General features: G+C 40.5%; 1 protein-coding gene across 10 annotated transcripts in view; it reads right to left on the bottom strand.

Moving 5' to 3' along the window:
• Window positions 1-23,403, bottom strand: part of LOC121976171 (cyclic nucleotide-gated ion channel 1-like) — a 38,020-nt gene extending 14,617 nt beyond the window's left edge. Inside the window, exons 1-3 of one of the 10 annotated variants that reach the window (XM_042528287.1) lie at window positions 23,161-23,403; window positions 22,903-23,006; window positions 20,011-20,533 (exon numbers count right to left, since the gene is read on the bottom strand). In XM_042528287.1, coding sequence (XP_042384221.1) covers window positions 20,011-20,472 — 462 coding nt within the window. In that variant the 5' untranslated portion in view covers window positions 20,473-20,533; window positions 22,903-23,006; window positions 23,161-23,403. Of the gene's footprint in view, window positions 1-12,096; window positions 12,874-20,010; window positions 20,548-22,902; window positions 23,025-23,160 lie in introns of those variants that run through there. The other 9 variants (XM_042528219.1, XM_042528262.1, XM_042528247.1 and 6 more) reach the window with 9 other exon arrangements.
• Between the last annotated feature and the right edge of the window lie 2,019 nt (window positions 23,404-25,422).

Consider the following 25,422-nt stretch of genomic DNA (forward strand, 5'->3'; position numbering starts at 1 on the left):
TCGAGCCCGTGGCTCAGATAAATACACGCCCGGCCGATCGGCTCGGGGGTCTTCGATATCGAGCCCGTGGCTCAGATAAATACACGCCCGGCCGATCGGCTCAGGGGTCTTCGACATCGAGCCCGTGGCTCAGATAAATACACACCCGGCCGATCGGCTCGGGGGTCTTCGACATCGAGCCCGTGGCTCAGATAAATACACACCCGGCCGATCGGCTCGGGTCCTCGATCGAGGAACTATGGCAGATCATATAACTGAAAGAGGGAATATAACGGAAAAACTGACCTGCCAACCAGCAAAGGATCTGATTCAATTCCTCGACTCCCGAATGCCCGTGGAGTGAGGCGAATATGATATGCTCGTCGAAACTCACCAAGGTCATGAATATAGCAAAATTTTCTGACGTCTTCCGTCTCCACGTTCCAGATCAGGCGAAATTCCCACAGACGGCGCCAATTATGTTCCTGTCGGGAAGCTGAGAAGACGGAACTGCCGAAACGACGTGCCTGGAATGTTGACCACATCTCCATGACCCAAATGGTGAGCTATCTTCCAGGTTGACAAAGTCATCGGAGGACCTCCGATCAACGCTACCTGCAGCCAACGACCGGGTTGCCCCGGTCTCTGGTACCCCGATACTCTAGACAAGTCCCACGAATATATAAGCAGCCGACTAGTAACAGGACAATAAGATAAGTACAAAATGAGTGCGGCGACATACCCTGACCCCGGGGGGCGCCCTCGGATGGATCGGTGAGCTGGTCGCGATGCTGATCGAGTCGTCGCGACCTTGAAGAGTAGATAAACGTCCACCAGATAAGTAGCTGGCTCTGGTGGCTCGGAGCCGGACGTGATATGGATTCGTGAGACGACGCACGGTCCAACTACAGCATCGGCTCGTAGGCCGAAATAGTGGCACAAGGGCTGGAATACAACAACGGCTCGCAGGCGGGAAGACAACATCGGCTCGCAGGCCGAACATCCTACCCTCTCGACTCGAAGGCCGAAGCAGACAAATAAGGAGCGTAAGTACTCGGGCGGCTACCCAACTGGTGACTGTAGCGGCGGCGATGACCGCTAGAGGCAGCGGTGGTGGCGCCCGCGGGAGGCAGCGGTGGCGGCGCCCGCTAGAAGAGAGCGCACTAGAGGAGGCGCCTGGCTGCCAACTAGAGGGCTGCTGCGCGTGGAGGCTGCGACAGGCCGTCGACGAGGAGTCGCAGGATGAAGATGAGCTGGCAAGTCGGACACACCTAATCCGGGCAGCGTCAGAGGCGTGCGTGAGGCGGAGAGGAGGTGGCTACCGGAGGCCTCTGCCAGCGGGAGGAGAGGAGGGAGGAAGAAGTGGCTCGTCGGCGCCCTTCTCGAAGGCGACGACGAGCGACGAAGAAGAACAGGCGACTGCTCTTCATAGTGGTGATGACGGAGAGCAAAAGCCCCCCCCCTTCTCGAGTGAACAGTGCCCGCTTTACCAACACAAACCCTTAACATGCCAAAAGACCGAATTGCCCCTCTCCCTCCTCCTAATCACTCCTATGTCATTAGCTATATCTACATCATTTAGTAATCTATCTTTTTCTATCTATGATAGCATGAACTGAGCAATGTTTTTCTTGTAAGAGTTTGAGTATTGGTCTTATTTTAGGATCTCTTTTCACTATACCTAATTTTGATGGTAGATAATTCTGAAAGTAGTTATGATTCATAGAATTGGACTAGTACTTGTGTTTCTAAGGTGACCTCTTAATTATATTTTGGTTACTAGATGATCTTGGATCATAGCAACTCACTTGGAAAATCCCTTCATTTGCATTTATATTTTTGCATTTGTGTTAGTGCTACGCCTTAAAGCACCAAAAGAAAATAAAAGAGAAAAAAAATCATATGAATAAGGGAAAAAAATAGTTGTCATGAGTGGAAACTAACAATTTACCTCTTTGAGACCGATTTAGGTTACTGGGAAATAAATGTTATGTTTCTCTTGATTCCGAGTAATCTTTTAAGACCTTGTGTAGTTTTCGAGATATGAACCATGCGTGTGGCAGGTATGTGCCTATCGCCGGAAGCATAGGGAACACGATTCTATGAAGACTTGACTAGGCTTGGGGTTTGAAACTTAATAAACTTAGGTCACTATTGCACTGAGCATGGAAAACTATTACTTAGGTCATACTCAAAATATTTTTGTATCTTGCTCATCAATGAAATCATTTGATAGGATTAGATTGACTTGCTAGAGATTATGATGCACTATTTAACCACATGAGTCTAGATACAGTTTTTGTTTGAGGACAAGGTTTAAGTTTGCGGGTGTGATATGCGTAGATTATATAAACTTTTATGCATGTTTTAATACACATCTACTTGTACTTCATGCATATAATTTATGTTTATTGCACCCTTTCATTATAATGTCGTACTTCCATTATATTCGATTCGGAGATCTACTTTTTACTTGTTTTGATTGATAGAACGCAATTTAGAGTGAAAATGGAACAAAAGATGCACATTGGAGCAAACATAGAGAACATCAGCTCAGGCCGTGTGAAACCACACGGCCATATGTCCTCTCCCATATCAAAGCAAGCTCTGGTCGTGTGAGTCCACACGACCGTGTGAACTCTAGAAGAGAAGAAGACCATGGTCGTGTGAATCACACGACCATGTGGACTTTCCAAAGCAGAAGCAGCACACGGTCGTGTGACTCCACACGACCGTGTAGCCTCACAATTCAGGCCTCCAATGGACACAACTATGAACCCCGTCGGTTATCCCCCAACAAACAGGCCAAAATCCGAACCTGTTAGTATTGTTCCCCCAATTGAACCAGGCAAAGGGAAGCACTTCAAAAGCAGGGACACATCTGAATGGTGGAACCTACCATCAGCACACCAACAAACTGGCGCCATCCTAACCCTGCCTACGCAGCTTGGCAAAGTAGAGGACGTATTTTTAAGATGGGAAGGCATTACTAAAAATATGGTGGCTTTGCAGAATTTCACAGATAACCAAGACAAGGCCGATTTCATTGAAAATCTTTTAGGAGAAACAGAAAGGCTGGCCTGGATTCAATGACGAATGGCCTACCCGGATGATTATCAAGAATTGGTAAATTCATCTGAAGGAAGAAATGATACCCAAAACATACTTTCTCAAATAAGAAGGGTATTTATTCTAGAAGATCCTTTCCAAGGATCTACAGATATGCAGGATAATGCCTATAGAGACCTTGAAAGAATATCATGCTCCCACATTAAAGATATTCTTCCCTTTATGAATGATTACATGAATTTAGCTGCAAAAACTGGAAGGTTATTTACTGGTTCAGAATTATCTGAAAAATTTTGGCTAAAATTACCAGGTGACCTTGGCAGAAGAATTAAAGCTGCGTTTGAAGAAAAATACCAAGGAAACACCATAGGAGTTCACCCAAGGGTCCTCTTTGCATATAAATACTTGGAGGAAGAATGCAAGCGAGCGGCTTTCAATAGGTCATTAAAAGACCTATCATTCTGTAATCAGATACCTATACCAGGGTATTATCAAAAGAAAGGGAAGTTCGAAGCAAGAAGATCCACTACCTATAAAGGAAAGCCTCATAGCTCTCATGCCATGATTGAGAAGAAGAAACACCTTCTAAGAAACAAGAAATGCAAATGCTTTCTATGTGGAGAAAAAGGCCATTTTGTAAGAGACTGCCCCAGGGAATACCGAAACAAAAAAAGGGTAGCTATGTTTGAAGGCCTTGAGCTTCCAGAAGACTATGAAATAATGTCTGTCCAAGAAGGAGATGAACATTCTGACGCAATCTATAGCATATCCGAAGGTGAAGATCACCAGGTACTCACAAATCTTAATGAATCTCTATTTGTATTTATAGAGGAGAAAAATTGTTATATGATTGGAAAAGAAAGTGGATGGCAACCTATGGTACGGGTCACTAAAACCCAACACGACTGCAACCACATATGGATGATCAATGATGAAATTTCATACTCATATGAAAGATGCTACTGCTGTAAAAGAATGACAATGCAAAAGCATAGGATGCACTGTTCTACATGCAAAATAACATCATTCGGTATGTGCTCAAAACATTACTTTAATGTTACAATTCCTATTCAGCAAAAAGCACCAATTCCATACAATCCTAGTAGTCTTGTTCAAGAGCAACAGATATATATTAATTGGGCTGAAGCAGATATGACTAGACTAAAGCAAGAAGTTGAGGCTGCCAAAGCACTTTCTATTTTGCAGATAGAGCAATTAAAAAAGGAGTTCCAAGGCAGAGAGGAAGAATTAATAAGGAATGCTTCTGCAGACAAACTTGAAGCTAATACTGAAAATGAAGAACTTCGTTTAAAGGTAGACCTTCTTGAGCTAGAAAATGCTGACCTCAAGAGACAAATATCTAAAAATCAAAATGAGGAAATTCATCAAGAAGAAAAAGAAGAAGCATACATGTTTGTCACTGAAGGGCGAGAAAAGGATCTCTCTACTTCTGAAGTAATATCGCCAAAAAGAAAAACAAATGGCCTTTTTAACCTTGTGATAGAGCTCAGCATACCAGGGGTGAAAAATTTCAAAGTTAATGCAATATTAGACACAGGAGCTACTACATGCTGCATAGATCAGGCATCTATACCACTGGAGGCCATTGAAGACAATACCTTCATTGTCAATTTCAGCGGAATCAACTCAAAAACAACTGCCAACAAAAAACTAAAGTATGGCAGTATGAAGATTGGGGAACACACTTTCAGAATACCTTATACGTATGCTTTCCTCCTAACAATTGGAGGAAATATCACCATGATAATCGGATGTAATTTCATCCGATCTTTATACGGAGGCATTCGGATAGAAGGAGATGAGGTAACTTTCTACAAAAATATAACTATTATAAAAAAGGTAGATCCGCTACCTTAGCGGCCCCCCTAGTGCCGGCCCGACGGATATGAAGGGAGGTTCATGCAGGTACACAGGCCATAGGCGCATGGCGGGGTAAACCCCAGGTCGTCAGTTCTTAAGAATCGACCACCGACCATTACGCCAGAGATACCATGCGCCCACCGTCTGTGCTACGCCCTGAGGGCAAAATATAACTACTATAAAGACTCAACAAACTGTTGCTGCAGTATCCACCCTTGAGGAATTGGAACTTGAAGAAGAAGAGTACAACCAGATTCAAGAGAAAATCTGTACATGCCAATCAGGTACTCTACTGCAAGACCTTATAAAAGAACTTACTGATACTTGATACATTGGGGATAACCCCACCAAATACTGGGACAAAAACAAGATTACATGCAAGCTTGAAATAAAAAATCCTGATCTTACTGTGAAGTCAAAATCCTTAGTGCCCGTATAAAGCTTTCTGAAGTTAAGGTAATCCCAGTGCGGCAGCACTAGATTATTGTCCCATCGCAGATCGAAAGGAGACAGGGAAGCGAGTCTTCACTCACAAGTGTCCGATATAATACAGACCAGCATCAACACCATTATCAGGCGGGCAGGATCTCATGAAGTTCGATCTCAAACATCGGTGTCATCGATCGAATCCATCAGATCGCATTGGGTTCTCGAGGACGAACATGCCGATTAAAACGCCCATTTTCAGTGCAGACGGACAATCGCCAGTACGCAAGATTTTATCGCGCTATATCGACGATATTCTGCTCGACCGGCAGAGCATCGACATCCGCAAAGAACGAGTTAATATTGCCCAACAAAGACGAAGCTCAACCATCCTTTCAGGAGAGAATCAAAATAAAGGACCACGATTGACAAACAACCAGCGTCGGGCTCACGCCGATCCCATCTCAACCGGTAAAACTGGTCCGATATTTAAACAAGTCCTAACGGCGAGAAAATACGATCGAAGATTGGGCGATAAAGACCGCCGATCGGACCACAGACCGCTCAATGTTATGCGGGTCGCGAAGGATCGGGGTGGCAACTGAGCATCATGCAGCCACGCGCGCGGCAGCCACCCCAAACCACCGCCGAACCACGCCGTTATGAATAGCTTAAATAGTTTGAGATCGACCGCTCATTGCCCCGTCCGCGACGTCATCGACGAGACATTCGCCCATATCGGTAAGACAATCGACGCCTGAGCCTCACAGTCCACGATGATCTTATCGACCAAACGGAGACTTGGCATCCGCCAACACAGCATCCGCCTTCATCGTCACACGAAGAATCCAACCGGATCTTCCATCCGAAGAACACGACAAAAGAACCAAGATATCGAACGTCCAGCGTCAGAATAGGTGAAGCCCACCGAGAAGCCACTCAGCACAGAATCAATCATCGAGGCTTTTCGAGCCAGCACATCACCATGATTTCACGCGGTGAGCCACAGTTCAAAACACTTTATCCTCAAATGGATTCAGCCTTGCGCAAGCGACAGTGTTGAGTCAAAGCAGTGCATCACTTTAAACAGAGGTACAAGAGATGGACGATGACCAGTCATCGACTCTCATCGACACGATACTTGCTGTCTTATGAGAAACTCAGAAGTTTCCTACCGCTATTACCCGCCTAATCTTCGAAACGCCTTTAACTCAAATCACGATAACGATATAAGAACTGAAACAATGCGTGACCTGGATTTAAGATTAAGAACCCAAGTAGAAACTTACAAACTTAGAGTTTCTCAAAGTAAGACTCAGTAAGACGTTTACATTCGAGAGAGTCGGGTTTTATAGTTTTTATCTATGAACCGGTGCGCGCCCCATCATCATTGCTACAGACTTTAAAGTAGATGCTCTACATTATTGCTTACTTTACAGGACATACTGACTCAGCACTCTTATCCTTTTAGACAAATGGACGGCTCCCCGGGGCTCAATCCATTTAGAGGATAAAGTGTTTTTGGATTTGTAGGCTCACCATACTTCCGTAAATCATGGTGGTGTGTCTTTGATGTGCTGGAGCGTGCTTTGCATCCTCAGAAAAGTCTCCAATAATTCAATTCTAGTGCTGGTTATAGCTGGTAGTGCGTCTTTGAAGTAAAGGCCTCGTTTCTGAGTACTCCTGGCCCTAAAGTCACCTTCCTTGACCCTGCAAATGAGTTCCAGCTCTCTGATGCTATTAATGACGGTCCTTGAGGTTGTCCATTCAATATCTTCCATGTGGGTTCTTTTGTCATGTTCTTCTGGATGGAAGATCCGGGTTTTACTGGATTTGGCCAGTTCTTCGTATTGCTCCAAGAGATGATAAGGCCCGCTAGGTGCCGGGATGCTATTGTATTTGGCTTGGGGTCGAGTTGCCTCAAGGTCTCCTCCATTTGGGTCAGTATTAGAAGATCCTTCTCCGTGTGAGTCCATGGACCTGTAAGGACACAGAGTAATCAAGATAGGGCGTCAGCAAGAAGATTGTCTTTACCTTCAATATGTTGAAAGTGGACGGGAATGCCTAGGCCAGTAATGAAGTCTGTAAAAGCTATCCATCGTATTCGAGATGACTTATTTTGTGCAGACTTATTAAAGAAACTAATAATGGCTTGGCAATCAGTCCTGATTAAAAGCTCCTCCTTGTCCAGATAGTAGATTTTGAAACTATTTAAGCTATTCATAACAGCATGGATTTCGGCGTCTATGGTGGATTTTGGGGGTGAGAACTTGTCACTCGCATAAGCACAGATTTTTTCTTCTGCCTTTGAATCATGCTTCTGAAGTTTCCACTTACAGATGCCACCCCATCCTTCCATGCAGCCATCAGTTTCAATAAGCATATAACACTGAGCTGGTGGTATCGTCAGATCAGGCAGTTCTTTTATCATTGCTTTGACAGTGCGCACTAAAGCCCAATCTTGTGAATTCATATTTTTCTCGCCATTAGGACTTGTTTTAGAGTATAACGGACCCAAGATTTTTACCAGGTTAGGGATATAGGATCGGGCATAATTAAGGAGGCCCAGCCATGAACGAAGTCCTTTGGTTGTTTGTAATTCACTATCATTGAAATCCGCTATTTTTGTAATAATGTGGGCTTGAAGCTTTATTTTTGATTCTCCTATTGTTGCACTAAGAAATTCAATAGTTGGGCTTCCAAGCTTCATCTTTGTTGGGCTTAATATTAACTCATTCTTTTTGCAGATATCTAATAGGACCTTCAAATGACTTCGATGCTCCTGCTCAGATTCGGAAAAAACTAGAATATCATCAATATAAACTGCAATAAAATCTTCTGTACCTTTAAAGCAGTTGTCCATCTTACTTTGAAAAATAGCTGGAGCATTTTTTAATCCGAATGGCATGACTAACCATTCGTAGAGTCCATCGAGAACCCAAAATGCAGTCTAGGGGATAGATTCAGGATCCATTGACACCTGATGAAAACCACTTTTAAGATCAAACTTTGAATAGATCCTACTTCGGCCCACCTTGTTAATAATGGTGTTGATGCCTGAGAGGCTGTATTGGTCTTTGTGAGTATTATCATTGAGACACTTGTAGTTGAAGACCATACGCTCCTTCCCCTTTGTCTCCTTTCCAGTTACTGGGTCGATTGTAGTGCCGGAATAGACAATAATTGTTGTAGTCCTATGCCTGCTCATACTTGGTCGGATTACCTTTAACTTCAACAAAGCTTTTATATGGGCACTAAAGGATTTTTGCATCTGAGGGGTTACATGCTTCAGGGGCCTGTCTTCAATAGTAAGATCAGGATTTTTTATTTCAAAAAAATGTGGAACCGCCACATCAGCGGCCCCCCTAGAGCCGGTCCCACGGATATGGAGGGAGGTAAATGCAGGTACACAGATGGAAAGTGCATCGCGGAGACGTTAACCCCAGGCAGTGACACCCCAGGGATCGACCCCTGGACCTTTCAGCCACAGAACCATGCACTCCCCATCTGTGCTACGCCCTGGGGACAGGATTTTTTATTTCAAGCTTGCATGTAATCTTGTTTTTGTCCCAGTATTTGGTGGGGTTATCCCCAATGTATCCAGTATCAGTAAGTTCTTTTATAAGGTCTTGCAGTAGAGTACCTGATTGCCATGTACAGATTTGCTCTTGAATCTGGTTGTACTCTTCTTCTTCAAGTTCCAATTCCTCAAGGGTGGATACTGCAGCAACAGTTTGTTGAGTCTTTATAGTAGTTATATTTTTGTAGAAAGTTACCTCATCTCCTTCTATCCGAATGCCTCCGTATAAAGATCGGATGAAATTACATCCGATTATCATGGTGATATTTCCTCCAATTGTTAGAGGGAAAGCATACGTATAAGGTATTCTGAAAGTGTGTTCCCCAATCTTCATACTGCCATACTTTAGTTTTTTGTTGGCAGTTGTTTTTGAGTTGATTCCGCTGAAATTGACAATGAAGGTATTGTCTTCAATGGCCTCCGGTGATATAGATGCCTGATCTATGCAGCATGTAGTAGCTCCTGTGTCTAATATTGCATTAACTTTGAAATTTTTCACCCCTGGTATGCTGAGCTCTATCACAAGGTTAAAAAGGCCATTTGTTTTTCTTTTTTGACGATATTACTTCAGAAGTAGAGAGATCCTTTTCTCGCCCTTCAGTGACAAACATGTATGCTTCTTCTTTTTCTTCTTGATGAATTTCCTCATTTTGATTTTTAGATATTTGTCTCTTGAGGTCAGCATTTTCTAGCTCAAGAAGGTCTACCTTTAAACGAAGTTCTTCATTTTCAGTATCAGCTTCAAGTTTGTCTGCAGAAGCATTCCTTATTAATTCTTCCTCTCTGCCTTGGAACTCCTTTTTTAATTGCTCTATCTGCAAAATAGAAAGTGCTTTGGCAGCCTCAACTTCTTGCTTTAGTCTAGTCATCTCTGCTTCAGCCCAATCAATATATATCTGCTGCTCTTGAACAAGACTACTAGGATTGTATGGAATTGGTGCTTTTTGCTGAATAGGAATTGTAACATTAAAGTAATGTTTTGAGCACATACCGCATGATGTTATTTTGCATGTAGAACAGTGCATCCTATGCTTTTGCATTGTCATTCTTTTACAGCAGTAGCATCTTTCATATGGGTATGAAATTTCATCATTGATCATCCATATGTGGTTGCAGTCGTGTTGGGTTTTAGTGACCCGTACCATAGGTTGTCATCCACTTTCTTTTTCAATCATATAACAATTTTTCTCCTCTATAAATATAAATAGAGATTCATTAAGATTTGTGAGTACCTGGTGATCTTCACCTTCGGATATGCTATAGATTGCGTCAGAAGGTTCATCTCCTTCTTGGACAGACATTATTTCATAGTCTTCTGGAAGCTCAAGGCCTTTAAACATAGCTACCCTTTTTGTGTTTCGGTATTCCTAGGGCAATCTCTTGCAAAATGGCCTTCTTCTCCACATAGAAAGCATTTGCATTTCTTGTTTCTTAGAAGGTGTTTCTTCTTCTCAATCCTGGCATGAGAGCTATGAGGCTTTCCTTTATAGGTAGTGGATCTTCTTGCTTCGAACTTCCCTTTCTTTTGATAATACCCTGGTATAGGTATCTGATTACAGAATGATAGGTCTTTTAATGACCTATTGAAAGCCGCTCGCTTGCATTCTTCCTCCAAGTATTTATATGCAAAGTGGACCCTTGGGTGAACTCCTATGGTGTTTCCTTGGTATTTTTCTTCAAACGCAGCTTTAATTCTTCTGCCAAGGTCACCTGGTAATTTTAGCCAAAATTTTTCAGATAATTCTGAACCAGTAAATAACCTTCCAGTTTTTGCAGCTAAATTCATGTAATCATTCATAAAGGGAAGAATATCTTTAATGTGGGATCATGATATTCTTTCAAGGTCTCTATAGGCATTATCCTGCATATCTGTAGATCCTTGGAAAGGATCTTTTAGAATAAATACCCTTCTTATTTAAGAAAGTATGTTTTGGGTACCATTTCTTCCTTCAGATGAATTTACCAATTCTTGATACTCATCCGGGTAGGTCATTCGCCATTAAATCCAGGTCAGCCTTTCTGCTTCTCCTAAAAGATTTTCAATGAAATCGGCCTTGTCCTGGTTATATGTGAAATTCTGCAAAGCAACCATATTTTTAGTAATGTCTTCCCATCTTAAAAATACGTCCTCTACTTTACCAAGCTGCGTAGGCAGGGTTAGGATGGCGCCAGTTTGTTGGTGTGCTGATGGTAGGTTCCACCATTCAGATGTGTCCCTGCTTTTGAAGTGCTTCCCTTTGCCTGGTTCAATTGGGGGAACAATACTAACAGGTTCGGATTTTGTCTTGTTGGGGGATAACCGACGGTGTTCATAGTTGTCTCCATTGGAGGCCTATATTGTGAGACAGCCTCTGTTGAATAAATTTGCTCTGTAAGGGCTTTGAGCTTTGGATAATCAGTAACCCAAGCGTCTTCTTCCACTGTAGTGTCTGCTGTAGCCGCAATAATATGTTCCCTTCCACCACCTTCCGCGAAAGGATTTGTAAATTCTTCGTCCGACTCCTGGGAAGGAGAACAATTCTGCAAGGCTAAATATTGTAGATAACTAATATAGTCACTAGTAATAGCCATGCAAAAGTGGTTAGTAGAAGAGGAAGGTGTTAGAGCATCAAGCTGGTGTTGCAATTCTTGCCGATAATCCCGGGACCGTCTCAAGGTTCGTCGTGTCTCGGAGATAGCTATTTCCATGGGGTCATCTTCAGATATCATAGCTCGTTGTTGCAGCCAATCATACTCCTGATGGAACTGTTGGCATTCTTCAAGAATTGCATCAAATGTTTGCTTTTCCTTTAGGGTCGGTTCTGTATCCTTTTGATGATATAAGGGCATGTATTCTATATATTCACGGTCATCAATGTAGCCTGGTGAGGGAGCTACATAGAACTCATAAGGCTCTGCTGTTTCTTCACCATCATGACAGTATACACATCCCGGGCATTCAGGATAACTTTCTTCTTTTGTGCTTTTGGCAGGGGGGCTTCAGAGGGGTATGCTAGGTTTGCAGTGGATCCAAATCCTTGCATTCCTCTTTCTGTAGGTTCCAAGCAAGTTACTTCCACCACATCTGGTGTTGTTATTTTTTCCAGAATAATTTGAGCAATACATTCATGTTTTTGAAGATAAACATGCTTATTAGTAATATTGTAAGCAATAATTTTTACCTCCCCTCGGTAGTCTTCATCAATAACTCCTCTCATGATAATAAGGCCTCGCAAGGCAGCGCTGGATCTTGGTGCTATTCTAGCATAAGTTCCTTTTGGAATCTGGATACAAATGCCAGTAGTCAAGAGACTCTTGTCCTTTTTAGGGACAAATTGTTCTCTGTTAATAGCTAGATCATAACCAGCGGATCCTTCAGTTTTTCTTTGGGGAACTATTGCTGTACTGCTAATTCTTCTAACTTGTAGTACTTCCGGATCTTGAAGAAGAACAGCAATGACTTGATGTTGGACTTCTTCTTCATCAGAAGGAATTTCTTCATCCCTTTGATTATAGTGTGGTGGGTTTGCCGTAATTGCTGCCTGATAGTTGTCAAAATGTATTGAAACACGTCCATCCAGCAGGTTCCGAGTGTTCACTTCTGTTGGTTGCATGGGGATGTTGATACCGGATTGATGAATAATCCAATTTTGCCCTTGTACTTCTCTAGTATTATACCTTCTGCCTGGTAAAGCTCTAACTCCATGAGTAATCAGGTAATCCACCACATTCTGTATTTCATAGGCAAACCCAACATTTAGGGTGTTGGATAGCCGTCCAACCATTCCTCTGGTGACTAGAATATTGGCCTCGTCGTTCTGCCAGCCTTCATAGCCCCTGACTAAGATAGAAATTTGTATGTTTCTATAAAAATCTGAGATAGTTAGCATGGTATCAGGTACCACATATACTAGCTGGCTTCCTTGCGTCAGGTCTACTTCCATGGTAGCGAATATAGCTTGGTCTCCTTGCCACCTGTTATCTCGAAAGACGATTAATAGAAGCGTACTTTCTTCTTGTCTATAAAGTATTTGAACTCTGACTTGAATAACTCCCATATGGATAAATCGCATCCCGCTTCTTTGAAGTTGCATAAAACTTTCTAGTTGAATAAGTGCTCGATCAACCTAGTTTGTGGTGACCAGAATGGCTTCCTCCGATCGATGCATATAGACTCTATGATGGGCATCATCTCTCCGTGAGTGATATAGTACCTCCCTCAGCTGGTACTATTGATGCTCTTTCTTGCATAGATAACCTCAATTGTACTTGAGGATCAAGCTGCTGCTCTAGAGATTGATTAAAAGGTCCTTGGCCAGTGATGCTTCTGGTAATCCTCTGGAGTCTTCTCTGAGCATTGTATCTACGTCTTTGTCCTTGCCTATATTCCCTTACTTGATCTTCAAACAGTGGGTGCTCCTCTGCTTCTATACTTCTGGTGAGGGTTGTTACAGGAGGATCTTGTAACCTTGTTCTGGTGGCCATTACTTGCTTCTTTCTCTAGCTTTTTCTTCTTTAAATAAAGTGAATGGGTCCGAGAATACTCTGAACTTTCCTTTTTGCTCTTTCGGTTTTTCTTGTATTTTGAGGCTCTTGATTTTTTCAGTTAAATTATCAATAACTGTTTCTGGCAAAGAGGGTGTTCTGGATTTTTGGACTATAGCTTCAAGCTTCTTCAGGCGGTCATCAAGAGTTTCTAACTTCTCAAGAATGGTTACTAATAGCTGAATCTGAGTATTTGATTGCTTAATAATAGCTATAGAGCTACTAATAGCTCCTTTATATTTAGCTGGTCGACAAAAGCCTAAAGAAGGTGATTCTAGGCTTTCAGTTGCTTGGAGAGCTTCTTTGTATGAATTTGTAGCCTGGGTGTTGATGTAACTCATTCATGAAGACGTCCAAGTCTCGATTTTATGTAATATGGTTTCAACTCTGTCCAGTTTCTTCTTTAGCTCTTCTAACAATTGTAAAGTTCGTTCTTCAATTATTTTAGGCTGTCGAATAAGGTTTAAAACCACTTCTTTGAGTTGTTTTTCTGTGAGTGGTTTATTTTCTACTATCACCTTTGTCAAATTTACTAAATTTTTAACCAACTTCTTATTTTCTTCTTTGAGGACTTCTATTTCCTCTTGAATTTGTTTGAAGTTTTTTAAGTGGACTCTACAAGACAAGCAAACTCGGTCATAGATTACTGAAAGATTGTGAGCTAGTTCTTCTTGGGTTGGCTTTTTACTGGTTTTTGCTAAATCAAGGTACTCAAGGTTCGAGGTATGAGATTTTGTATACTATTCCTGAATCCGTTCTTCCCATTGTCTAGACATAGACACAATTATAACCTCTTTTCCTTTTTCTATCTTTTATAATCCTATTGCTTACGGCTTAGAGGGTCCTAAAGGCTTTCATGCTCACATAGGTGTGCCCTTGGACTAAAGCGGTTTCCCCAGCCTTTGGTTGCCAAGTTAGGACCTATTCTTTTGCATTCCACCCGTTGTTCCCCGGTCGCCTTATTACAATAGAAAAATAAAAATAGTTTTAAGGAAAATTAGTTAATAAGACACTATATCAGTTCATGTTTTCGCTATAACTGATCAATAGTTGCAATTTGCTAGGCATGCCTTCAGGCATTGCTATAACTGATCAACAGTTGCAATTTGCTAAACCTGAATTTTAAAGAAAGATGTCTGTTATTGTTTTTAGGAAGAATGACAGGAGGTGATACTTAACTCAGGGACCCGTCCCCTAAGTACCTTATTATAAAACTTAGCTAGCCATAAAACTAGCTCTGATACCAAAAAGTTGCGGAAACGTCTTTTAATCTCAAATCTCACAGATAATGTATATAAGAACTAGAAATAATGTACAGGACTGGGATTTAAGATTAAGAACTGAAGTAGGAAACTTACAAACTTAGGAGTTTCTCAAAGTAAGACTTGTAGCAAGATGTGCTGTGTGTCTTGCATTTGAGAGAGTCATGGGTTTTATAGAGTTTTTCATCGGTGAACTGGGTGCGCATTGGGCCCCATCATCATTCAGCTGATTCTTATCTCTTGTACCCACTACAGATTTGCTACAGACTCTAAAGTAGATGCTCTACATTATTGCTTACTTTACAGGACATACTAACACAGCACATCTTGCTACAAGTCTTACTTTGAGAAACTCCTAAGTTTGTAAGTTTCCTACTTCAGTTATTACTTCAGTTCTTAATCTTAAATCCCAGTCCTGTACATTATTTCTAGTTAGGTAAGCATGTTCGTAGTTCTTTTTCTCCTCGCACTGTGAGTCGGGCTACGTCCCCCTTTGCCTTGGTTCATTCTGATGTTTAGGGTCCGAGTCGTGTTTCTTCTACATTGGGATCACGATATTTTCTTACTTTTATAGACGATTTTTCCCGTTGTATATCGTTATATCTGATGAAGGAACGTTCCAAATTGTTTTCTATTTTTCAATCTTTTTTTCATGAAATCAAAACTCAGTTTGGTATTTCTCTTCGTACTTTGCAAAGTGATAATGCACGTAAGTATCTTTCTGCTCAGTTTCGTTCTTTCTTGGCATCCCATGGTGTACCGCATCGCACGTCTTGCCCTCATACTCCTCAATAGAATGGGGTTGTAGAACGCAAGAATCGTCATCTCCTTGAGACCACTCGGACTCTTCTTCTCCATTCTCATGTCCCTCTTCAATTTTGGGGTGACGTTGTACTTACTGCGTGTTATCTCATCAATCGCATGCCTTCATCCACTCTCAAGGGAAAAATACCTCATCTTATCCTCTACCCTCGTCATCCTCTTCATTCTTTACCACCTCGGGTCTTTGGTTCTATATGCTTTGCTCATGATCTTGATCCTAGCATTGATAAACTCTCTCTCCGGTCTCATAAGTGTGTTTTCCTTGGGTACCCACGGTCTTAGAAAGGGTACAAGTGTTATTCCCCTACTCTTCGTCACTCCTTCATCTCTGCTGATGTCACATTCTTTGATTCGGTTTCATTTTTTGGGCCTACCGCCTCCCAGTCCAAGGTTTCTCCCTCTCCACCTGCACCAGTGACTATCTTTTGTCCCCCGGAGGCATCTCTGTCATCCCCAGCCTCGTCTCCTCCTTTGCAGGTTTATCAGCGTCATTCTCGTTCTGCTTTGCCATCGACCAGCACTGACGTTGCCGTAGAGGCGTAGACACATCTTTGGAGCCAACTCCTTCGCCGTTTCCTCCGGTCTCATCTCCTGACTCTGATGTTCCTATTGCACTTCGAAAGGGTATGTGTTCCACTCGTAATCATCGCCTTTCTCCATCCTATTATTATTGTCTTTCTTCCTTGTCTTCTGTTTCTCTTCCAAAGTGCAAGTGATGTCTTTGCCCATCCAGGATGGAAACAGGCTATGCTCGATGAAATGAGTGCTTTACTGAGCAGTGGGACTTGGCACCTCGCCTCTACCTCCTGGGAAGTCAGTGGTTGGTTGTCGATGGGTGTTTACGGTGAAAGTTGGTCAGACGGTATGGTTGATCGGCTTAAGGCTCGTCTCGCCGCTAAAGGCTATACTCTTCGGATTGGATTATGGGGACACTTTTTCTCCTGTTGCCAAGATGTCTTCTGTGCGTCTTTTCCTGTCTATTGCTGTAATTCGTCATTGGCCCCTTTATCAGTTGGACATCAAAAATGCATTCTTACATGGTGATCTGCTCGAGGAAGTCTACATGGAGCAATCTCCGTGTTTTGTTACTCGGGGGGAATCTTCTGGTCTTGTATGTCGCTTGCGGAAATCTTTATATGGTCTCAAGCAGTCACCCAGAGCATGGTTCAGTAGATTTAGTACCGTAATTCAACAGTTTGGCATGACTCGGAGTGAGGCTGATCATTCTGTCTTTTATCGTCACTCATCTACTGGTTGCATCTACGTAGTGGCTTATGTTGATGATATTGTCATCACAGGTAGTGATCATCTTGGGATTTCACAAGTAAAACATCTTTTCAAACATTTCCAGACAAAGGATCTCGGCAAACTCAAATATTTCCTAGGGATAGAAGTAACACAGTCTAAAGATGGGATCATTATAACCCAAAGGAAGTATGCAATGGGTATTCTGGAAGAAACAAGAATGTTAAATTCGAAGACAGTCGACAATCCCATAGATCCTAATGTGAAGCTCCTACCAAATCAGGGGGAGTCTTTTTCAGATCCTGAACGATACAGGCGATTAGTAGGGAAACTGAGCTATCTTACTGTCACTCGTCCAGATATCTCATTTGCAGTAAGTGTAGTAAGTCAGTTTCTCAACTCTCCGTACAAAGAACATTGGGATGTCGTGACTCGCATTATTCGATATATCAGGGGTGCACCAGGAAAGGGTCTTCTATATGAAGACAAAGGACATACTCGAGTTGTGGGATATTCTGATGCAGATTGGGCAGGATCTCCCTCAGATAGAAGATCTACCTCTGGGTTTTGTATTTTTGTCGGAGGAATCCTTGTTTCTTGGAAAAGCAAAAAGCAAAATGTTGTGACAAGATCTAGTGCAGAGCAGAATATCGAGCTATGGCTATAGCTAGTCAAGAACTTATATAGCTAAAACAGTTACTTCAGGAACTAAGATTTGGAGAGGTTACACAAATGACACTCATGTGTGACAATCAGGCTGCTATGCATATTGCCTCAAATCCAGTCTTCCATGAGAGAATAAAGCATATTGAAGTTGACTGTCACTTTATCAGAGAAAAAGTCATATCTGGAGAAATATCTACTAGTTTTGTTAACTCACATGATCAGCTAGCAGTTATATTCACTAAGTCACTAAGAGGTCCCTGAATTGACTACATATGTAACAAGCTTGGTGCATATGATCTATATTCTCCAGCTTGAGGGGGAGTGTTAGAATATGTAAATATATAGGGGTATTTTTGCAATTTGTGTTGTGTTATCTTCTTTCCTATATAAAGGGCCTTACTCGTGGTACCCATGACACGAGGTTTTATTTTAACAGGGCGTTCTAATTCGAGTTGATACTCTAGTGCTACCGTTAGAAAGTACATTAGATAACTCTAGGAATGTATGATCGGGACCCCGTGACAGAGGGTAATCTTTTAACCGGACTTTCTAGAGTTGTTTCTTTACTTAATGGCGTTAGGACTTGGATAGACTCTCCGGTGTGACTTTAGCGGGGTTGTACCGGACTTTAGTTAGAATCCCTACACTAGTATAAGCAGAGTTAACAATGCATGAGGACATTAACTAGCCTCATAACGAAACCGAAATCCTAGAATCTATCATCCTTCCTTCACTATGCTCATTCTCTCCCTCTCTACTCTCTCTTGACTCTCACTCTCTCTCTCTTCTCTTTCTTTTTCTAGCGTTTGTGAACGACCTTCCGATTGTCTAGATAATTCGTTATACGAAGTTAATTAGTGTTTAATCAACCGTCCTTGTGGGATCGATATTTTTATTACTGACGACGTAGTCGTGCACTTGTGGTTCGTAACACATATTGAAAGATAACCAATAGATCTCATAATTAGAAGAGTTAAATTTTTTAGTTGAAGTTGTAATGGGTGATAGAGATGAAAGAAGACATTAGTCAATATAATAAAAGTGATTTAATTATTGTGAATATAACTAGTGAAATATCATTGTATGAAGCTTAATCAAGAGATAAGATTTAACTAGCTAATCCTATATAGTTGGGCCAAATACTACTTAATGATAATGTGTCGTTTAAATTTGTTGCATCACCTTAATGATATTCATGAAAATAGTTATTTTGGCTCTTCAAACAGTTAGGTACAGATGTTTGAATACTCAAGCATGTTTTCTCATGGTGCAGTATCATAACTCGTTAAGCAAAGTTTCCCATGATTACCTACAAAACCTGCAAAGATTTAAGGGGGGCATAACTTTGATGCCCTTCATTCTATCCCATAATCCTCCCTCCTAATTTATCAATAATTCTTCATTGATTTCTCTTATTGTGAAATAAATAATTAACTATAACTTAATTTCCATTTCGTTGAAATAAAAAAAAAAACTATCACAATCAGTCTTAATTATTATTTTTTGTATTCATTAAGTTATAATTTTCCAATTTTCTCCTACTTAATGGACAACCCTTAGTTTCTAGCATTTGCCTACATAGCTCTTAGTTAAAAATAAAAAATAAAAAAATAAAAAAGAAGTCGGGTGCACGAAGCTCCTGCCATGTGGGGTCCCGGGAAAGGACCCATTGTACACAACCTTACCCACTTTTTGCAAGAAGTTATTTTCAGGATTCGAACCCGTGACATTTTGGTCACGTGACAACAACTTTACCGTTGCGCCAAGACTCCCCTTCTACATATCTCTTAGTTATTAGAAAAAAATCTTTCAGAAACCAGAAAATTTCCTCCATCTAAATCTCTCATATACTAGGAAATTGTCCTCAATCTTGGTTAATTTGGTTAACATCGAGCATTGAAGCAAACCATTTTCGATAGGTGATCATAAACACATTACAGCCTCTCTAATAGTATTTAAGTATATAAATCAATGCAGAAGTTAGAGGCTCTCTTTTACAACTTGAATATAAAGATGCATGCATCAAAAGCTATTGGGCTATGCAAATTCAAAGTCTTAGTGACCAAGGAAATTAGTGAAATAAATTAAATCTATAAGTTCTGTGACTCATGTTCAGGCTTTTAATATATAAGCAAACTATGAGACATAATAAACTTTCTGATCAGTTAGAGCATTCTCACATGAGTTTTTAACAGGCAATCCATTTTCAGTGACCAGCATATTGCTTGAATATATCAGATACAAGGTTTATTAAAAGTGAAGAGATCCTACAAAACTGAGAATAATTATAGATTTCTAGGCTTCATTAAGGTTTCTATGTAAAATAATCTTAAAGGAATATTTAAGTTTTAACCAAACATTTTATAAGGAATAATAACATTTTACCTTGCTAGAAAATAACCTTTTATATTGTACATCTCCAACATTCATTAGTCTAAAAAATGAAAATGGAAAATAATGGTTTTTGCAAACTCAATATGTACAAAAAATTTTAATGACAGAAGTCAAAATTAGCATATTGTGCATGCAGATGCAGCATAAAGATGATTTTGTTACCTGTGGCAGAGGAATAACTGCAAGAATGTCAATAAGAAAGTGTGATTTCAGATATCTAAGGGCTATTGCTGAAGAATCTTCAACCAAGATCCCCTTTCCAAATACACGAGATGGTGGAGCTATAAAGCCAGTTCGAAATTGAAATATGATATGGAGAACGTAAAAGATGTCGGTGAAGGTACGTAAGACACTAGCGGTGATTACCAAATTGTCGTCCAAATCAATACAAGTCTCTGTATCATTCACTACTGGAATATAAAAGAAGAGGGGATCCACAGATATAGCCATCACACAGGATAAAACAAATATCTTATTCCACTTCTGGAGAAATGGTCCTTGAGGATCCAGTACTTTCTTCCTAGACTTCAAATTATCCACAGGTGAACCTTTTACAGACTCATACTGAAAGAAAGTGCCAAAGAAGTTGTTTATACGCTTGTACATTGTGGTCAGATTTCTCATTTATGAACCAAGTATTTTAGAAGATACCCTCTCCAAACTCTGATTTCTCAGGACCCTAATCCTGAAATTTGAGTACTGTTTGAGTCAGTGTAGATATCCAGGTAGTAATGAAAAATAACATGCTAACAAGTGAGAGCATATTGAAAATGCAATTTTGAATTCAGAGATTTGCCAGGTAAAAGCTAGATAACTTTGATACAGAAAACAGTAAAACTGCTTCTTCAATCACAAACAATTAAAGTTACTTTATTAATACTTATCATCTACTGCATAATTTGTCCCTTGCACATCTTGTAAACAAAGGCATTTGCAGATTCATCAGCTTTATCTACTTTTGTGCAATATAATTAGCTGGCTTTCTATGATTATATGCAGTTTCAAAGCTTTAAGTTTGTGGTTTGCTAATGTTAATATTGATCAATTGGCTACATAAAAATAATGAATATATGTGAATCATGCATACTGTAATCAGGTAAATACGGTCACTTTATCAGTTATTAAATATTAAACTACACTTGATTGCTGTTAGAAGGGATTAAAAAATAAGTATTAATAGTTTTACACAACAACAAATATACTATAGGCTTTAATCAGGCTAACAATGTCACTTATGGAAAGGATAAATGAAGTATTAATAGTTTTAAACAACAAATACACTATAGGTTACCCTAGCAAGTCTTTCCAACCACAGAGGATGGCCAAGTCATTGCCTACCACCTCGTAGGAGTCTTTGAGGCTATCTCAAACTTATCGGATTCGGAAAGTAGATTGAGCCACTGGATCTCTGACCTATAAGGATGTGCATGAATACACTAACTGTACAATCTACAAAGAAGTGCATCCTTGTGTGGTGTGTCATTTGGAAACATAGCCTGATTAGCTTATGCACAAAACATCAAGCAATGATTCTATGGCTAAGCTACACAAAGATAAGCTTTGATGCATTTTTCTTTATATATATATATATCCTGCCCAACGATTCCTGTGCGACAGATGCGCAATTTCACTTGCCGTAACAGTGCCCCGTCAGAATTTAAAAAATCACACATCTATCCCTCCGGTACAATATGCATGCATCGTCTCTTTCTTCTCACACATGCTTGTATCTGACACATGCATTACCTCCTACACAATTGTAGCAGCTATGGTTTCGTAACTGCTACAACTATAATTATTTTTTATGTTGTAGCAGCTATGGTTTCGTAGTTGCTAGAATTACAATTGTTTTTCATGTTGTAGCAGTTACGGTTGCATAGCTGTTACAACTACTACGAACCCGAAGTTGCTACAACTGTGTAGCAAACTTCCAAAGATCATAACATTTTACTTAGATATCAGAATGAGACTTTTTTTTTTTTGAATTATAGATCTCTGAACGAGCTTCAATTCAAAAAAAAAGATCGTCTCATTATGATATTCGAGTCAAAAGTTATGATCTTTGGAAGTTTGTTACACAATTATAGTAGCTACACATATTGTAGCAGCTATGATTTCGTAGCTGCTACAACTGAGTAGCATATACAAAATCGTAACTGCTACAATATGAAAAATAATTGAAGTTGTAGCAACTACTATATTGTAATAGCTACACATTGTAACAACTACACGTTGTAACAGCTACTAACTGCTACTGCTACACGTTATGACAGCATTGTAATAGCTACCAACTGTTACACATTTGTAGCAACTACTACATTGTAACAACTACACTACCTTGGTGTTGGTTTTTAAAAACTAGCACCATAGTGATTATTGCATGCAATTAAAGGGGAAAGAAAAGAGAATTTAAAAATTAGATTTTGGCCGTGTCAAATCGCCCACGTCGGATGTCGCTCACGGTCCCTCACATAAGATTGGCCAGGGTATCATTCCTCATATATATAATGACACCTATCTTCATTAAAATAGCTTCCTTTTTAACCTATATCAGTAAACAGGTCTCCCATATTTTAAGTTCCCATCTTATTTGAAATTCTTACAGAAGTGCTCTCGATTGTTACTTGTGCTTGACTTACTGCCATAAGTGCTCCGTTTTATTTTTAATCAATTGTAGCTTTCACAGGTACCATGAAGCAGATTATATAAATAGGCACTGCTGCAGAGTAAATTTCACACAATCTCCAAGCATGACAATATAAAATTTGTCAGTTGTAATACAGCTCTGGAGGGTTAAATTCCATATAGCCAACCTCAAGTACTTAGAATATACATGGTTTGATGATGAAGATAATAAGTTAACATTTTTCCAGTTCTGACATCATAAAAAATAGATGTAAAGACTCAGTGAAGTCTGTCATCAAGACAAACAAACGAATGTTGCAATGGTTATATCGATCCTAAAGTCTAAATAGCCATGTTTTATCCGGTAGCGCTAACGTCAAAATATCCACAACAAAGAAAATGGGGAGAGAAAATAAAACTTCTACTTACGAATGTAGCAGAAAATCCCTTTGTTTTTCTTTTAGTAATTGTTTGTCTAGCTTCCGCAAGCGAACATCAATTAAAAACGAACCTAAAGGCAGATGTTGTTAACCCTACAATTAAAGCAGCAGAAGCAAACCAATTAGCGCCCGATCCACCAGCTAAACCTTGTCTAACTCACGAAGCTACCAAGAAAAGATCGATCGATGCGTACGATCAGAAGGGGGAATCCAAGATAAAGCAAGGCAACGAAGAGAAAGACGATACCCACTTGTCTCCCATCAATCGGATTCTTCAACTACTGCCATCTTCAAGTGCAAGTCAATTCTCAACAACATCGATAGGAGCGAGATGGGTTGAGTAGTTTCTCCGCTTCTTCCAAGTCTCCGATTCGAGGGTTTGATCAGTCGATCCACTGGCGGCCGGTGAAGACGCGACGATAAAAAGTCGAGTACGGCACTACGAACAGTCCAGACTCCACCATCTACGACGGAAGCGATAACAAATAAGCACAGGTCGGACTTTGGAGGGCTAAAAAGTAATCTTCCAGACCCACAAGCGGCGCCATCCCCCATCGAGTGAGGACTGAACAGAAAGTATTAAACTACTTGAGGGCCTATATGTAACATTTACCGACATCAGCCCAAAAAGGCACGTTTCTAGTGTTACGTCCCACCGCAGTTCTCCAATAACAGCATCGATTTTAGTGTTTGCTGTCCGAACGAAACAGGCGATTCGGAAAGTCTCGTCAGCGAATCCGTGACTCGGTCAAAATTTGGATATAGGGAAGAGACGTGGACTCGTTACCCGCAGCATTTACCCAGTGGAGCCCGCAGTAAATAGCAATATTCCCCCAGAATTGTAATATGCTTTGGAACACACACCAGGCATAAGAAATACTTTTAAAATCATTTTTAAAAAGCATGATAAAGAATTTATATTAGTTTAAAGATGATAGAATTTCAACCGTTAGTTAATTAATTAATTCCATTTCAGAACACTCTTATTATTTTAAAATATAAATAGAATTGTTTGACTGATGTCCGGAAAGAAATGGCTAGTGACAATAAAATATATAAAGTGAGAAAATAAAGGACACATGATATCAATCAAAGGACGGAGATAATTGTTGCATGCATTCTTCTGAACCCACAATCATCCCCACTCGTGGCAGTAGGCGAACATGCAGTGGACCCGGTACAAGAAATGGCCTGATTGGCCAGCCGAAAGTTTGAGTAGTCGAAGCCAAGAAAAGTGACGAAGCTAAAACTTCTCTCCTTTTTTAGCTTTGAAGCTAAAACTTTTCGTTAAAGTATAAGATTCTTTTTTATCTTTAATTAGACATATTAGGAACAATTATTGGTGATGAACCTGTTGAGATTAGGAAATGGACGGGTTCCTTGAGGATAGAAGCAGAATACCATCAATAGGTCGGATGTAAGTTGGGTTGGCTCCTATCAGATCAGTTTCTGTCAAGTTGGTTGGTCGAGCAACGAGAGAACTTGGGAATGTTTGTGTATCTAGTTATCTACGATCGCATGTTCGGGCTTCATTGTAGATCTCAAGCGACGACGATCACACTACACAAACCGAGAACAATTAAAAACAAGTAGAAGGGAGCTCAAGACGAAGTTTAATGAAATCTCTTGGATGTTCCGTAAGATCGGTGCACGTAAGAGAAGAGTTGAATCATATGTGATTTTTGAAATAATAAGCTTTTATGGGTTTGTAAAACAAGTGCGAGTACAGCGGAATAACAAGAAAATAAGTAAAAAGATACACGTTCAATTTTATTTGATTCGAAGCTTATGACGACTCTTACTTCAAGATCTGGATCTTTTGGACCTTTTCGATGAGTAATCGACTAAACAATTGATTCTTTATAAGAAGTAAGTTGGTAACAGAACTACCAACTTTAGAATATCAAATACAATAAAGAAAGTAGGGGTAAATAATCAAAAACTACACGTTACCCAAGTTTCGACTCGTTTGAGCACGTAGCGGTGTTGTGTCGTTCTTGAGTAATTCAGAACTTGGAATATAGTAGTATAGCACAATCGGATTAGCAGAACGGTTGTAGGAGCTCGTATTAGTGTTGTCTCTCATCTGTTGGCTGAATATCTCTTTTATTGAGCGTTAAGGGCGCCTCCAACCTCATCTTAAGCTCCTCCAACCTCAAAAATGATCTCGTAAACTTTGGACTCGATCAGCCCCACGAGCTTCGATTTCTATTCGCACGAGGGCACCTCCAAGCACTCCGAGGCGCCTCCAATGCTCCTCCAAGGCGCCTCTAGCACACTCCAAGGCGACTCTCCGCAACGAAACTTTATCTACAAAGTTTATCTCCTTGAGGGCACCTCCAACCTATCCAAGGCGCCTTTATTCAAGCTTTGAGGCGCCTCCAGTCAGCTCTGAGGCACCTCGAGCACTGTTCATCCGAGAATTAATTTTTATACTTCACTCCTGCAAAATACGTTAGCAAATATACCCTACAAACCAGAGTTCATTCAATATAAAATAAATCTATTA

Source organism: Zingiber officinale, chromosome 1B (genome assembly GCF_018446385.1).
Source record: "Zingiber officinale cultivar Zhangliang chromosome 1B, Zo_v1.1, whole genome shotgun sequence".
In the NCBI taxonomy this organism is placed as follows: Eukaryota; Viridiplantae; Streptophyta; class Magnoliopsida; order Zingiberales; family Zingiberaceae; genus Zingiber; species Zingiber officinale.